General features: G+C 43.6%; 1 protein-coding gene across 1 annotated transcript in view; it reads right to left on the bottom strand.

Moving 5' to 3' along the window:
* The window catches only part of Kif5c (kinesin family member 5C), a 151,415-nt gene extending 148,735 nt beyond the window's left edge, over positions 1-2,680 (bottom strand). The window contains exon 1 of the mRNA XM_005315817.5: positions 2,149-2,680. Coding sequence (XP_005315874.1) covers positions 2,149-2,274 — 126 coding nt within the window. The 5' untranslated portion in view covers positions 2,275-2,680. The remainder of the gene's footprint in view (positions 1-2,148) is intronic.
* Between the last annotated feature and the right edge of the window lie 10,823 nt (positions 2,681-13,503).

The following is a 13,503-nucleotide window of genomic DNA, read 5'->3' as shown; positions in this document are numbered from 1 at the left end:
AATGAAGAGCAACATGTGTATTTGCATCAACAATTTTTGTTTATATTTCTCATTTATGTGGGAGTCTAATTTAGTCAATAGCATGCATATTTATATGGGAAAAAATATATACTCAATGTCATAGTATTAAAGAAAGAACTCTAAAATTAACCATTTCTGCACACACAGATCAAAGACAATGCACTTTGTGGAATGGAGAAGTAAGTCGGAATGGGAAAAAGGGAGGGGAAGAAGCAGCAGTAGGGAAGATGGTGAGAACTTTAAAGCCTCTGATGAGAAGGTGACAGGGTCACAAGAGCATGCATATTTTGTTTAAAAAAAAATGTTACAAGGCAAGGGGCAGGAACTAGATGTTCCCAGCAACTCCCACTCTATGTGAAATAGAGGATCAGACTGGGCACACTCTCATTGAAAGCTCTAACCATATCACTAACCCATATATGCCATTAACTGTAGAATTTCCTTCTGTCAATAACTGTAGCAAATACATTTTTTCTACAAGTTAACACTAAGCAGAGAGAAAACCCCTTCTCCTTCCCTCATAGGTCAAGTCTCAAAATGAATGTTCATCCACAACGCATTTGGAGGTCAGGATTTCCAGATAGGTTGAAAATGAAGAGGGAAGGGGTATTCAAGAGGAACTGTGCTCTTAGACTAGGTATAAGTTAAAACCTCGATGCCAAAGCCTTGCCAAGGGACCTCTATTGCAGAGAGCGCCCATTTACCGTTACAAGCCAGCACCTGCTAGTCCCAGGGCCTTTAGCAGGACTGCAGCAGACAACCTTGCCAAAGATTCTGGGTAGAGCCTGGACTGGTAAAAGTAGGCCTCTGGAGACTGAGAAAGGCCGGGATTCTTCGTAAGAGACCCTCAGAAAATTGTCACCTGTCAATCACTTGACCTAAATACACTAGTCACTTGGGGGGGATAAGGGGGGAGGGGGTTAGTTGGAGCATGCTCAGTGATCAGGATGACATCACTTAATCAATGCTAGGGACGGGAAGGCTGCATCAGCAGCCTGGAGCGGGCTGCCAGGAACGTGTCAGCAGGGACCTAGTGTCTCACATTAACTCGGTCCCTCCCCACGCGACTTCCATACAAAGGGGGCACCGTCAGCCACTCACTGTAGGGACAGAGAACCGGGAACGGGAGAAGAGGCTAGGCAGATTTATTTCGTTTGACATATTCCTTTAAGAACTAAAAATCACTGGTATTCCTCACTACCACCAGCAGCCCGAGCTGCAAAGAGGGAGCGGAGTTGGGGGAGGGGAAATAAGGGAGACAAGGTGATCAAGACAGAAGGGGCTCCAGCAACACACAGTAACAACTTCTTTAGCACACAGGGGCTATTTGATTGCTCTCTGGACTCCCTCTTCTCACCGACTCCTCTCCACCCAGCGCAACCCACATCAGAGGGTGTGTGGACACCAGGTGTGTGTGCGGGGGAGGGGGAGGGATCGTCCCTGCAGGGAAGGCACACATACAGGGCAGCCTGGAGTGACAGGAAGCAGAAGGAGGCACACCAGGCCTTCCGAGTACATCAAGACCACCAGTGTGCCCCTCCACCCTCCACCTTCAACTCGCGGAGCAAGGTGAAACATCCCGGGCAGCCACCACTACAAGACTGCAGAAGCTCCAAGTCAGCCAAGGCTAGGATTTTTCCTTTTTCTTTCTTTTTTTTTCTTTCTTTCTTTCTTTCTTTTCTTTTATGCTAAGGTGATGCAAAGAAACAAAATGTTTGCTAAATCAAACTGATGCCATTTGTGGGTTGCAGAGCTTATACTTTTAAGGGGGAGCCTGGGCACCGGGCTAGAGGGCAATCCGAACACGTTACCCACGCGGAGGCGAGTGTGGGGAACAATAGGCCCACCCGGGCCCCCACCCCGTGAACAATGGCGGATCCGAGCCCTTCCTCGCCCCCCACCCCCACCCCCGCCACCCAGGGCCCGCCTCGCTGTCCCCAGTATCCCCTCCACCAGCCAGAGAAGGAACCATTGGGTGGGGCAAGAGGGGTCTCCCGTCGTGTCCACCCAGGAGGGCAGCCCCGCAGGAATGTCCGAAGGGGCGGCCCGAATTCTCCGCTCCGTTAGGGCGTCTGGGCGCCGGGCTGCGGCGGGAAGAAGGGGAGGCCAGACGCCCGGACCACTTACCCCGATCACCACGGTCTCGTCGCCTTTGAATTTGGGGATGAATTTGTCCCCTCGGAGTATCTCCGCCTCGTTGAGGGGCCGGAACCGGCACATCACTTTGATGCTGCATTCGGCTGGATCCGCCATCTCGGCCGGCCGCAGGGAGGGGGCGCGGGGATGGGTGGGGGGTCGGGGCTGGGCACCACAAACGAGGAGGCCACGAACCGCACCGCCCGCAGCTAGGCCGCCTCCTGCAGCCTCCCACGACGCTTTTCAGCAGGTCATCGCGAACTCGGCCAGCTGGGCAGCTCGGGTCGCTCGGAGACCGGGAAGGTGGGCACCCTATCGGCTTCTCGCCCGGCTGGCTGCAGACCTCCTGCCCTAGGCCTGCCCTGCCGCTGCCCTGCGCCCCCGGCCCACCTGCCCGCGACCACGCGGAGGGCGGACAAGGCGATGCGCAGGGAGCGAGCCTCGCCCGGCTCAGACCTCCCGGGCTCCTGCGCGCTCAGCCATCCTGCATCAGCACCAGCGCGCTCCACCGCCTCCCGGCCCGCCCCTCGGCCCCGCCCTCCCCCTCCGCCCGCCCCAGGAGGGTGACATCAGTGCGAAATCCGCTCGCCCCCGCCCGGGTCCTGAGCGCGGCGCATTCCGGGACTTGTAGTCGTTCTATCTCTAGGTGGAAGGATGCTTGGGGCTACCTTGTGGGGACAAGACTGTGCCTGGATGAGACTTGAGAGAACTGCAGGTCTGGTCTAGCTGCCCAAGCCAAGAATAGGATGGAACTCATATCCAATATTCCAAAATCTCTATAAATAACCAGGTTTTTGCCAACTCTTCACAAAGATGATCCCAAAGAAGAATCACTACTTAAGACAGTATACAACCGAACAGTTACTGAGTATTTTCTCTGTGTTAAAGAGTTTTGTAAGAGGTATGAGGAAGCGGGGCTGGGGGGCGGGGGCGATGAGATTTGCATAGGTATTTGGAAACCAGCTAGACCCGAAAATGCCTCTTCAGAGAGCAGTTCATAATATATTTTGGCTCAGGGGCTCCTTTAATAGCTGGTGAAAGTTAGAGACCTTTGCCAAAGTAAAATAATAATAATAATAATAATAATAACAATAACAATAAACCTATGCACATCCCACAGATTTAACAGACTATTTCGAACAGTTGAAGTACAACTGAAGCCTGCCAATGAATCCCAAATTTAAAACATCTCTCTATTAATTATATCAATTTAGTGAACCTCTGCCTAGTGTTACTAAAGGAGTATAAGCAGAATGCATATTGAATTGTGTCTAAATTTCTATACAGGATATGCCCAGACCCCTATAATCAAATTTTTTTCATACTCTATGTAGCTTTATCTCTTGCCACTTCTTTTCATGATGTTTATACTCTGGCAAATACCAAACTACTTGTATCTTCCTGCATTCGCCTCTTGCTCTGCTTGCTTCTGATATCTGTTTAGGTCATTTGCTCTCCTGGAGTCACCCATTCCATCTCAATTAGTAAGTATATTAGGAGTTTTATGGGAACCCAACTGGAGCCATTGAAGCAGAAGAAGACCTTGTCAGAAGAACACAAATTGATCTCGCTTATTCAAGAAGTGATTAAACAACTGAACCAGAAGGCAGGGTACTGTCAGGTAGCCTGTTCTCTCAGCATGTTGGCTTCACTCTTTCTCACTCAAAACTACTCCTTCACATGTCAGAAAACCCAGTTGCCAGTAGCCAATCCCCCTCTCCCCATACTGGGTATGGAACCCAGGAGCATTCTACCTCTAAGTTCTATTCCCAGTCTTTCTAAGTTGCCCAATATAAAGAGCAAACTGTGCTCTGGTCTGAGTTACTTCACAATATATAGTACAACAGTTTTCAGGCTATGCCTGAACCTACATTACTCTGTTATATAAAGCAGTAGTTTGCCATAAGCTACTCCATTCTGAGTTTAAGTGCTGAGGTAGAATGCCTCTACACCTTGTTTGTATAAGTAAACAACTACCATCTGCCTGGCACAACCAAAAGGCATAATCTGATACTCATGCTAATAAGAATGACCATCTGTGAACTTATCAAATTAATCAGCAGCATATGGATGTACAGTATATCAAACTCATCAGAAAAACCAGTACCATGAGTTAACTGAACATAGCAGATCACCAAATGATATAAACCCCTAACTCAAGACCTATAAAAGGAGTATCACCCTAAGACTGAACATGGTAGAGCCCTTACCAGCCTTGCCCAGGAAAATTGCCACAGTGGCAAACTTCCAAATCTCTGTCCTCAGGCTTTAGCAGAGTGCAATTTCTCCTGCCCTTTATGACCACAGTCAAAATTGACAGTGTGAAACTGCCATCTAGACCTTGACCTAGAAGAAGTTCCTGCAGTTTGACAGCACTGCAGCCAGAACAAGTTCTTTGGTTGGTTCTTAATATTATCTGACTACCCGCAGTGACTCTACATTCATATCTGCTCTCTGCCTTTGCTCTCAATTCAGCCTTTTGACCCCCTGTGGCTGCCTTAACATTTTCACAGCATTTCTGTATGTGTGCGTGCATGCATGTGTCTTCAGTGTTATAGATATTAAAAATTAAGACTGGAACAAAAGAACCTGTGATTGCCCTGCTTATGACTACTAGGTGACCCACAAATATTCAGTGAACTGAAGCTGATGAAAGTGGTGTAACCTGGGAATTTGTCATTCCATAAATTCTGACATTGTGAAAAGACACAAATGTGTTACATCTATGTTAATGATATAGCACTCTCACCACACACTGGGCTGGCCTTGAACTTGCTATCCTCAATCTCCTAAGTAGCTGGGATTACTGGCAGGTACTATTGCATCAGGCTCTGGTATCATTATTCAACATCTACCACTAGATACAGTTAGATGTTTATTCTGAATTTTGATTTGAAGAATCCTAGGAAAAGTCTATGAATGGCTTAGGCCCCTAGACCACTCAACTAGAGTCATGGACTTTATAATATAATAGAGGAATCCCATAGTGGGAAGTTCCTAAAAGAGTCTGAGTGATATTCCCAGAAAAGGGTGAAGCCCAGCTGGCAGAACAATTGGGTGTCCACTCTTACCTTTCTAGCATTCCCTTCCCCTCCAAGACACAGCTTAGCCCTCCTTTCTCAGGAATGCTTCCCTGACTATCTAAACAGCCACACAAGATTGGCAGTCCTCACTTATGTCTCCTTAATTTCCTATGTCTATCTCTATAACTACACTTGAGCAGTGCAATCTGCCCCTAATACTGAGGCAGGCAGCATGCTGAAGAAGGAATCCATCCTAGGATGAGGCTACATCTGAGTTTGAATCCCACACTTACAAGATGCATCCTATGGCAAGGGATTCAATTTCCTTAGGACACAGTTTCCTCGTCCCTGTTATTGAAATAGAAATAACATCATAATATTGGAGCAAATGAAAAGAAATAATACTTCAAAAGTGGCTAGCATAGTGTGTGAATATACTTGACATAATCTCTTAAATTTTAGTCACTATTATCACTATTACCAGGTGCTGAATAAGTAATTATAAAACAATTGGTTATTCAGTTAATTTTCAGAATACAACTCTTGCTTAAATCCAGGTACACCTGGGAATGCAAGTGCTCTGCCTAAGGGAAAAAATAAGTTCAACAGACCCACTAAATTGAAATTTTATGAACCATTATAAACAGTACCAATTTGGCTTCCTCTTCTCGGATGCAGAAGTAGTTTTAAAAAGACCTGAGGACCAGTAGATGCCATGGTACATGCCTATTATCTCAGAGACCAGATCTCAAGTTCAAGGTCAACCTCAGCAACCTAGCTAAGCAACTTAGTGAGACCCTGTCTCAAAGGAAAAAACTAAAGGGGCTGGAAATGCAGTTCATTGGTTAAATTACCTCTGGGTTCAATCCCCGGTACCAAACAAAACAAAACAAAAAACCCCCAAGTGCCACTTTCCAGTCCGTTTTCACATTAAGTAGTTCTTAGGTTGTGACTCTGAGCCCTGCCATCTGTAGTGGTTAGCTTCTGCTGTGGAGTGGGTGTTGCTGGTGCCCTCAAAATTCATGTTGAAAATTTGGTCCCCACTATAACAGTGTTCAGAGGCTGTGAGGCATTTAAAAGGTGATTAGGTCATTAAGAGGGATTAATGCTGTTTTAGTTTGAACCTGGAATATCTCTCAAAGACGTGTGTTGAAGGGTTGGTCCTCAGTGCAGGAATGTTCAGAGGTGGGGTTTTGGGGAAAGTGATTTGATTATGAGGGTTCTGTCCTCACCAATGGATTATTTGTGGCTGAATGAGCTACTGGGAGGTAATGGGAATGTAGGAGGTGAGACCAAGTTGAAAAGTGGATCTTTAGAGGCATGCTCTTGGGGCCTATATCTTGTGCCTCTCCTCTTCTCCCATCTTCCTTCTCTCCACCCGCCCCCTCACTCGCCACTAGAAGGTGAACAGGTTTTCTCTGTCATGCCCTTCTGCCATGATGATCTGCCTCACCATAGGTCCAGAAACCATGGAGCCAACAGAACAGGGACTGAATCCTCTGAAACCATGAGCCAAAATATATCCTTGCTCCTTTAGGTTGCTTTTCTCAGGGATTTGGTCACAGCAATGACTAGTGTAAATGCCTTTGTTCTAGGATAAGTTCTTACTCTAGTGGGACTGTGGATTAGTTACCACAAAAGTTGTTTATTATAAAGCAAGTTTGGCTTCCTCAGCTCTCTTTCTTGCTTCCTCTCCTGGCATGTGATCTTATTCATGGATGCCCACTTACTTCTGCTTTTGCACCATGTTTGAAGCAGCAAGTTGTCCTCACCAGAAGCCAAAGAGATGCCTGGACCATGCCATGACTTCCAGAACTATGAGCCAAAAAAAGCCTGTTTTATTGTTATTTGTTTGGGTATGAATTACTCAATTTCACATATTTTGCCTTAGCAAATAAAATAACTTCATTATATACTAGAGAGGATAGCAGTTTGCCTGGGCCTATCAGAGGATGCCCAGAACCTCACATACACAGGTTTATCTGAGGAGGTCAGAATTATGGGGTAGACGGGGATCTGCCTGGGTGTCACTGGACTCACTCTTCATTCACTCTTTCATCTCTCCATTGTCAACAATTAACTGCATACAAGACGCTTGCTATCACTCTGTAAACTTAGATTTATTGAGTGAATCCTTTTCAAAGGGGTTATAGCACAGGACTGCCATTTAAGGGGAGGTTGCAAGTCATTGCCCTCAGACAACTTAGAAATAAACCAGATTACAGAAGATAAAGAGTTCATTGGTGTCCAAGAAAGCTTAATAGAGGAACAGGCTAAATAGAATTTTTTAAAAATGTTGAAGGGCCACCAAAATACAAGAAACAAGCCAGGAATGGTAGCACACATCTGTAATCCCAGCAGCTCAGGCGAATCTCAAATTCAAAGCCAGACTCAGCAACTTAGGACCTAAGCAATTTAGCAAGACCCTGTCTCAAAATAAAAATAAAATAAAATAGGACTGGAGATATGGCTCCGTGGTTAAGTGCCTTTGGGTTCAATCCCTGGTACCAAAAACAGAAGAAAAACAAAAACAAGAAACAAGAGGGAAAAAAAACAGATAAATTTAAGTACCTCAAAATTCAAGACCTTTAGCCAGGCACAGTGGTTCACACCTGTAATCCCAGTGACTCAGGAGGTTGAACCAGGAAAATTGTAAATTCAAGGCGAGCTCCAGCAACTTCAGTGGACCATGGATCAAAATAAAAAAATAAAAAGGGCTGGGGGTGTAGCTCAGTGGTGGAGTGCCCCTGGGCTTAATCATCACTATTACAAAAAAAAAAAAAAGTTTAAATTTTGCACATCAAAGAACACTATCAACAGAATGAAAAGATAACCCATGCATTGGGAGAAAATCTTTACAAATCATATATCTGATAGGAAGTTATTATAAAGATGTAAGGAAAATTGACAACCAAAAAACAATTAATTTGATTTTTAAAATGAGCAAAGAGGGCTGAAGGTATAACTTAATGGTAGAATGCTTGCTTCGCATGCCTTAAGCATTGGGTTCAATCTCCAGCATCAAACAATAAATAAAATAAAATAAAAATAAAACAGAGCAAAGGAATTGAATAGACATTTTTCCAAAGATAAACAAATGATTCAATCCCCAGTACCACAAAAAAGAAAAAAAGAAAATATAGATATAGATATAGATCGATATAGATATATGACCAATAAGAACATGAAAAGATGCTCAAGCTGTGAAATAGCTCAGTGGCAGAATGTTTACCCAGCAGGCGGAAGACCCTGAGTTCAGACTCCAGCACCACAAAAAAAGAAAAGAAAAAAAGTTCAATATCACTAATCATTAGAGAAATGCAAATTAAAAGCACAGTGAAATTATAATTTTCACTTTATGCCCATTAGGATGGCTACTGTCAACACACACACATTCTTTCTCTCTCTCTCTCTCTCTCTCTCTCTCTCTCTCTCTCTCTCTCTCTCTCTTCAATGAGGATATGAATAAATTGAAACTCTTGTGCACTCTTGGTGGGAGTTTAAAATGGTACAACTGCTATGGAAACATTCTATCAGTTCCTCAAAAAGTTAAACATAAAATTACCATATGATCCTATAATTCCACTTCTAGTTATACTCTCCCAAAGAATTAAAATCAGGCACTCAAACAGGTGCATCCATATTATTATTCCTAATCACCAAAGATGAAAGCATCCCAGTTTCCATCAACTGATGAATGAATGTACAAAATGGAGCCCATGCGTACAATGGAATATCATTCAGCCTCAAAAGGGAAGGGAAGCCTGACACATGTATAACATGGGTGAATCCAGGACCTTATGTTAAGTAAAACAGCTATGTTTGTCCCTCGGCACCCGTGAGTGATTGGTTCTAGAACCCCCTCCCCCTACAGATAACCAAAATCCAACTTTACACAAGAACCTCATATAAAACTGTATGGTATTTGTATACAATCTATACACATCTTCCTGTATACTTTAAATAACCTCTATAATGCCTAATACAATGAAAATGTTATATAAGTAGTTTTTATACTGTATTGTTTAGGGGATAATGACAAGAAAAATATCTGTTCATGCTCAGTATACACACAATACTTTTTTACAAATATTTCCCATCTGTAGTTGGTTGAATCTACAAATGAGGAATCTATGGAGGCAAAGAGCCACCAGTAACAGGGTTGGGGGACAGTACATGCCTATAATCCCAGGGATTGAGGAGGCTGAGACAGAATAATCACAAGATTGAGGCCAGCCTCAGCAATCTAGTGAGATATTATCTCAAAATAAAAAATAAAAAAGTCTGGCAACATAGCTCCGTGGTAAAACACCCCTGGGTTCAATCCCTGATACTAGTGCTACTACTACTAATAAAAGGCCTACCGTCCGGGGATGGGAATGTGGCTCAAGGGGTAGCGCGCTCGCCTGGCATGCATGCGGCCCGAGTTCGATCCTTAGCACTACATACAAACAAAGATGTTGTGTCTGCCGATAACTAAAAAATAAATATTAAAAAATTCTCTGTCTCTCTCTCTCTTAAAAAAAAAAAGGCCTACAGTATTATATGATTCCCTGTGATCCCTGTGTTCATAGACACAGGAAGTAGAATATTGGTTGCCAGGGGGTTGGGGAGAAATGGAAAGCTATTATTTAATAGGTACACATGATGTACCTATATATTCTATATGCTATATATTCTTTTATTTTTTGTTCACAATTCCTGGCTCATAATTCCCACAGCCCTTGTTATTTCCTCCCATCCTTGGCTCTGAAAGCAGCTTCAAAACAGCTTCAGAGCATCAGAAGTGAAAGGCAGTCTTTTGTTATAATGTTGAGGCACATTGGGCCTCAGAAGAAGTCTTCAGAAATTAAAATCTCTCTTGCTGACCTCCTGTCTTCCTCCCACCTGTTCCTGTTTCTGCCAAGTTTGGCCATAAGCTATTATTTCTCTTCTCCAAGGGAGGTCATGGAAACCAAAAGTATACTCTAATCTTCTGCCTTTCTCTCATGGACCTGGTCATAAAGAAGTTCTGTGATGATAAGACTCCCGTTTCAGAAGAGGTTCTGCCCCATACCCTGGAGGAAGGAATGCTGCACAGAGAGGCCAAGAAGAATCTGAACAGACAGGCCTTGCTGGGTTCCCCCTCTGGCTCTACCAGCATAGATCACATCCTTTTTGTCCAGTCACATTTCGACAGGCTTGTCGATGCTTCAATGATGCCTAAGAGAAGAAGTCTCCATAAAAACCCAAAGGACAAGCCGGGCATGGTGGTGAAGCCTGTAATCCCCCCAACTCGAGAGACTGAGGCAAGAGAAACACAAGTTTGAAGCCAGCTTCAGCAGCTTAGACAGGCCCTAAGGAACTTAGTAAGACCTTGTCTCAAAACAAAATATAAAAAGGCTGGAGATGTGGCTCAGTGGTAGAGCACCCTGGGTTGAATCCCCAGTATTAAAAAAATAAATAAAACCCCCAAAGAATGAGATTCAGGCAGCTTCAGGATAGTGGAGCCCATGGAGGCCCAGAGGAAGGCGAACAAGGACTCATCCACATGCCAGGAGGGTGGAACACCTTCATTCCATAGGAAATCCCTTCATGAAGCCCTCGCCCCTTTAATGCCTTCAATAATTGATAAACATGGCTCCCTGAATGCTGTGAGCTGCTTTTCCCCTTCTCAAGTCATTTGTCCCTCTGATTTGGCACCTGATTGATGCTTATAATAACTTTCATATTAATGTCTATTTCTGTTCTCAGGTCTTCCCACTTCACAGTAGTTTTTTTTTTTCATGTTGATGTTTTGTGTGTATGATGCTCCTTTTTCTATATTATGGGAATCATGTATTACTTACATGCTTGATGTATATTTTCTTAATGACCAATCCATGTCCATCATAATCACGATAAGAACAAGAAATGAATGAATATATAAACCTGAACATAATGAAAATGTATTGTAGATGGAGTCTTGGGATCAGTATCCTTCATTTTTCATTCCAGATTAGTTGTGAACAAATTCTGTGACCCTGGAAAAAGTATTCAACTTCTCTGAATTTTTTTTTATCCCATCTGTTGAAACTATGCTAAAAATATTAACTATTCTAGATATGTGAGAAGTGAAAAAGAAATACTGCTTTGGAAATGAACTCTGGAAAAGGATGTGAAGAAATTGGGAGAATTACTCTTCCCAAGACAACATGAAAAAAAAGGAAAAGGGCTGGGGCTGGGGCTCAGTGTTAGAGTGCTCACCTAGCACATGCGAGGCCCTGGGACCGATCCTCAGCACCACATAAAAATAAATAAACAAAATAAAGTTATTGTGCCCAACTACAACTAAAAAATAAATATCAAAACATTTTTGAAAAAAAAGGTCTATATTAATGTAAAGATACATTATTATTCCAAGGGCCTGTGTAATAACCAGGCACAAAGTAGTAGCTTAATAAGTTGCTTTCAAGCATTTGTTCATCATTCCATACTTTCAACGAATGTGGATTTTCAGTTGCAGAAAGGAATCCCTGGGGTTCCTAGTACATAAAACATTTGCTTCAGGGAATGACAAAGTCCCACTGTCTTGAGTTTTGCTCATAGTGAAATGAGCAGGTGTGATGTTCCCTAATAGGAAAGCACCTACTCTCTCTACCTCCTGACCCAGCAAGGCCTCCTGGCAGCAAGGACTTGCAGGTCCTCAGTGAGGGGTTAACAAACTGAGGAACTGGCCAGCTAGCACAGGGAAGAGCCTCCAGCACACTCATAGTTCTCCAGTCCACATCTCTTCTGTCATCTCCACCTGTAACACTTGCATGGCTCTAAAGTTTCATTGTTGAGCTGAAACAGAAAATGAAGAATTATCTGGATCCCTCAGGCAACAATGCGCAGCCTCACTTTGACTTGCTGGAGGGTGTCAGAAATCAAGGCCAAAGTGTGCTGAGTTTCTTCCACCCTTTTCTCCCCTGAGTTATCAGTCATTTTCCAAGCACTCTGCTTCCTTTTATTCATCCCACTCCTACAGAATAGTTTCTGTCCAGGTCTCTACTGCCAGTAAGAAGTGTAAATTGAAGCAATTATCTGGATTGTTCAAGGGAAAAAAAAAAAAAAGCTTCAGAAATTCTTCTGTCTGAGTGATCTAGGTAATTGCTTCCATTTTCACATCAGCTCCCCCTCTTCGGCAGCCCCTAGGATAGCCATTCAACTCAAACTGCAGGGTCTGCAGGTTATTGAGCAGGTCTAATCATTTCTGATTGCCCAGGCCCAGCTCCATTCTTGTAAGTGAAAGAAAAAAAAAGATCTGACCATAGTGAAGATTAAAAACCAAACGAGCAGATGAAATGTTTTTGAAAAGATATTGAAAGATTCTTTTAAAACTTTCAAAAATAATCTGTTGCCATGGAATAGAAAATCTGAATGTCTTTTAAAATTGATCACCTCTGGGCTGGGGATATAGTTCAGTTAGTAGAGTATTTGCCTTGTAAGTACAAGGCCCTCGATTCTAATACCTCGATTCTAATACCCAAGAAAGAAAGAAAAAAAAATCTATCAGCTTAAGATGTCCAGATAACTCAGCTCAGGGAGGAAGAAGTAAAGACTATCACAGCCCTTTAGCATGACATTAGCTGATCCGAAGGAGAAAGCCCTTCCTCCTTCCAGAGAGCTGACACATTGACTCAGATTTGTTTTCCTGGATTAAAACTTTAGTATTAATTATTGTGGGGGAATGAGGGAGTCAGGGACTCTAGAAAAATAAGATGGGGGGACAATTGAATCTAAAAAGGGAGAGGAAAAGAATAGAGAAAAGTCAAACCCTTGTGACCTGGAGGTAGGGAAGGGACACCTGTGAATGAGCACTGGCAATCACACAATCCCAGGGCAGCCAGGGGTCCAGTTGCAGGTCCATTTAGGAGCTGAGATGCAGGAAGTGAGGGGCATCAAAGACCCCTTCCCTTCTCACGGCTGACTCAGCACAATCCCAGGTGACCTGTATGTCATCTATTCTCTCATCTTCGAGAATTCATTCAGGCCCCATTTGGACACAAAATTTGGTATTGGTAGTTCTTCTAAAACTCCACTCAGAGGAAAGCACTAAGAAGGACATAATTTCTCCTAACATGAGCCAGGAAACAGAGAAGAGGAACTTCTATTGCATATCCACAGTGAGCTACCTAAAAATCACCAAGCAGACTTCATGTCTCTAAAGTCCTGTCTCCATCATACAGCCACACAGGGTCCCTTTCTCCTCTGACACCTCACATGACTTCTCTCTCAAAGCCAGTCCATGGTGGTCCAGCTTTGTCCCAAGCTTGCAGCTCCAAATCCATCACTGTGCTCAGCAAAACAGAACTAGACTCCT

Source organism: Ictidomys tridecemlineatus, chromosome 7, assembly GCF_052094955.1.
Source record: "Ictidomys tridecemlineatus isolate mIctTri1 chromosome 7, mIctTri1.hap1, whole genome shotgun sequence".
NCBI classification, from domain to species: Eukaryota; Metazoa; Chordata; class Mammalia; order Rodentia; family Sciuridae; genus Ictidomys; species Ictidomys tridecemlineatus.
This window is presented reverse-complemented; position numbering and strand designations above follow the sequence as displayed.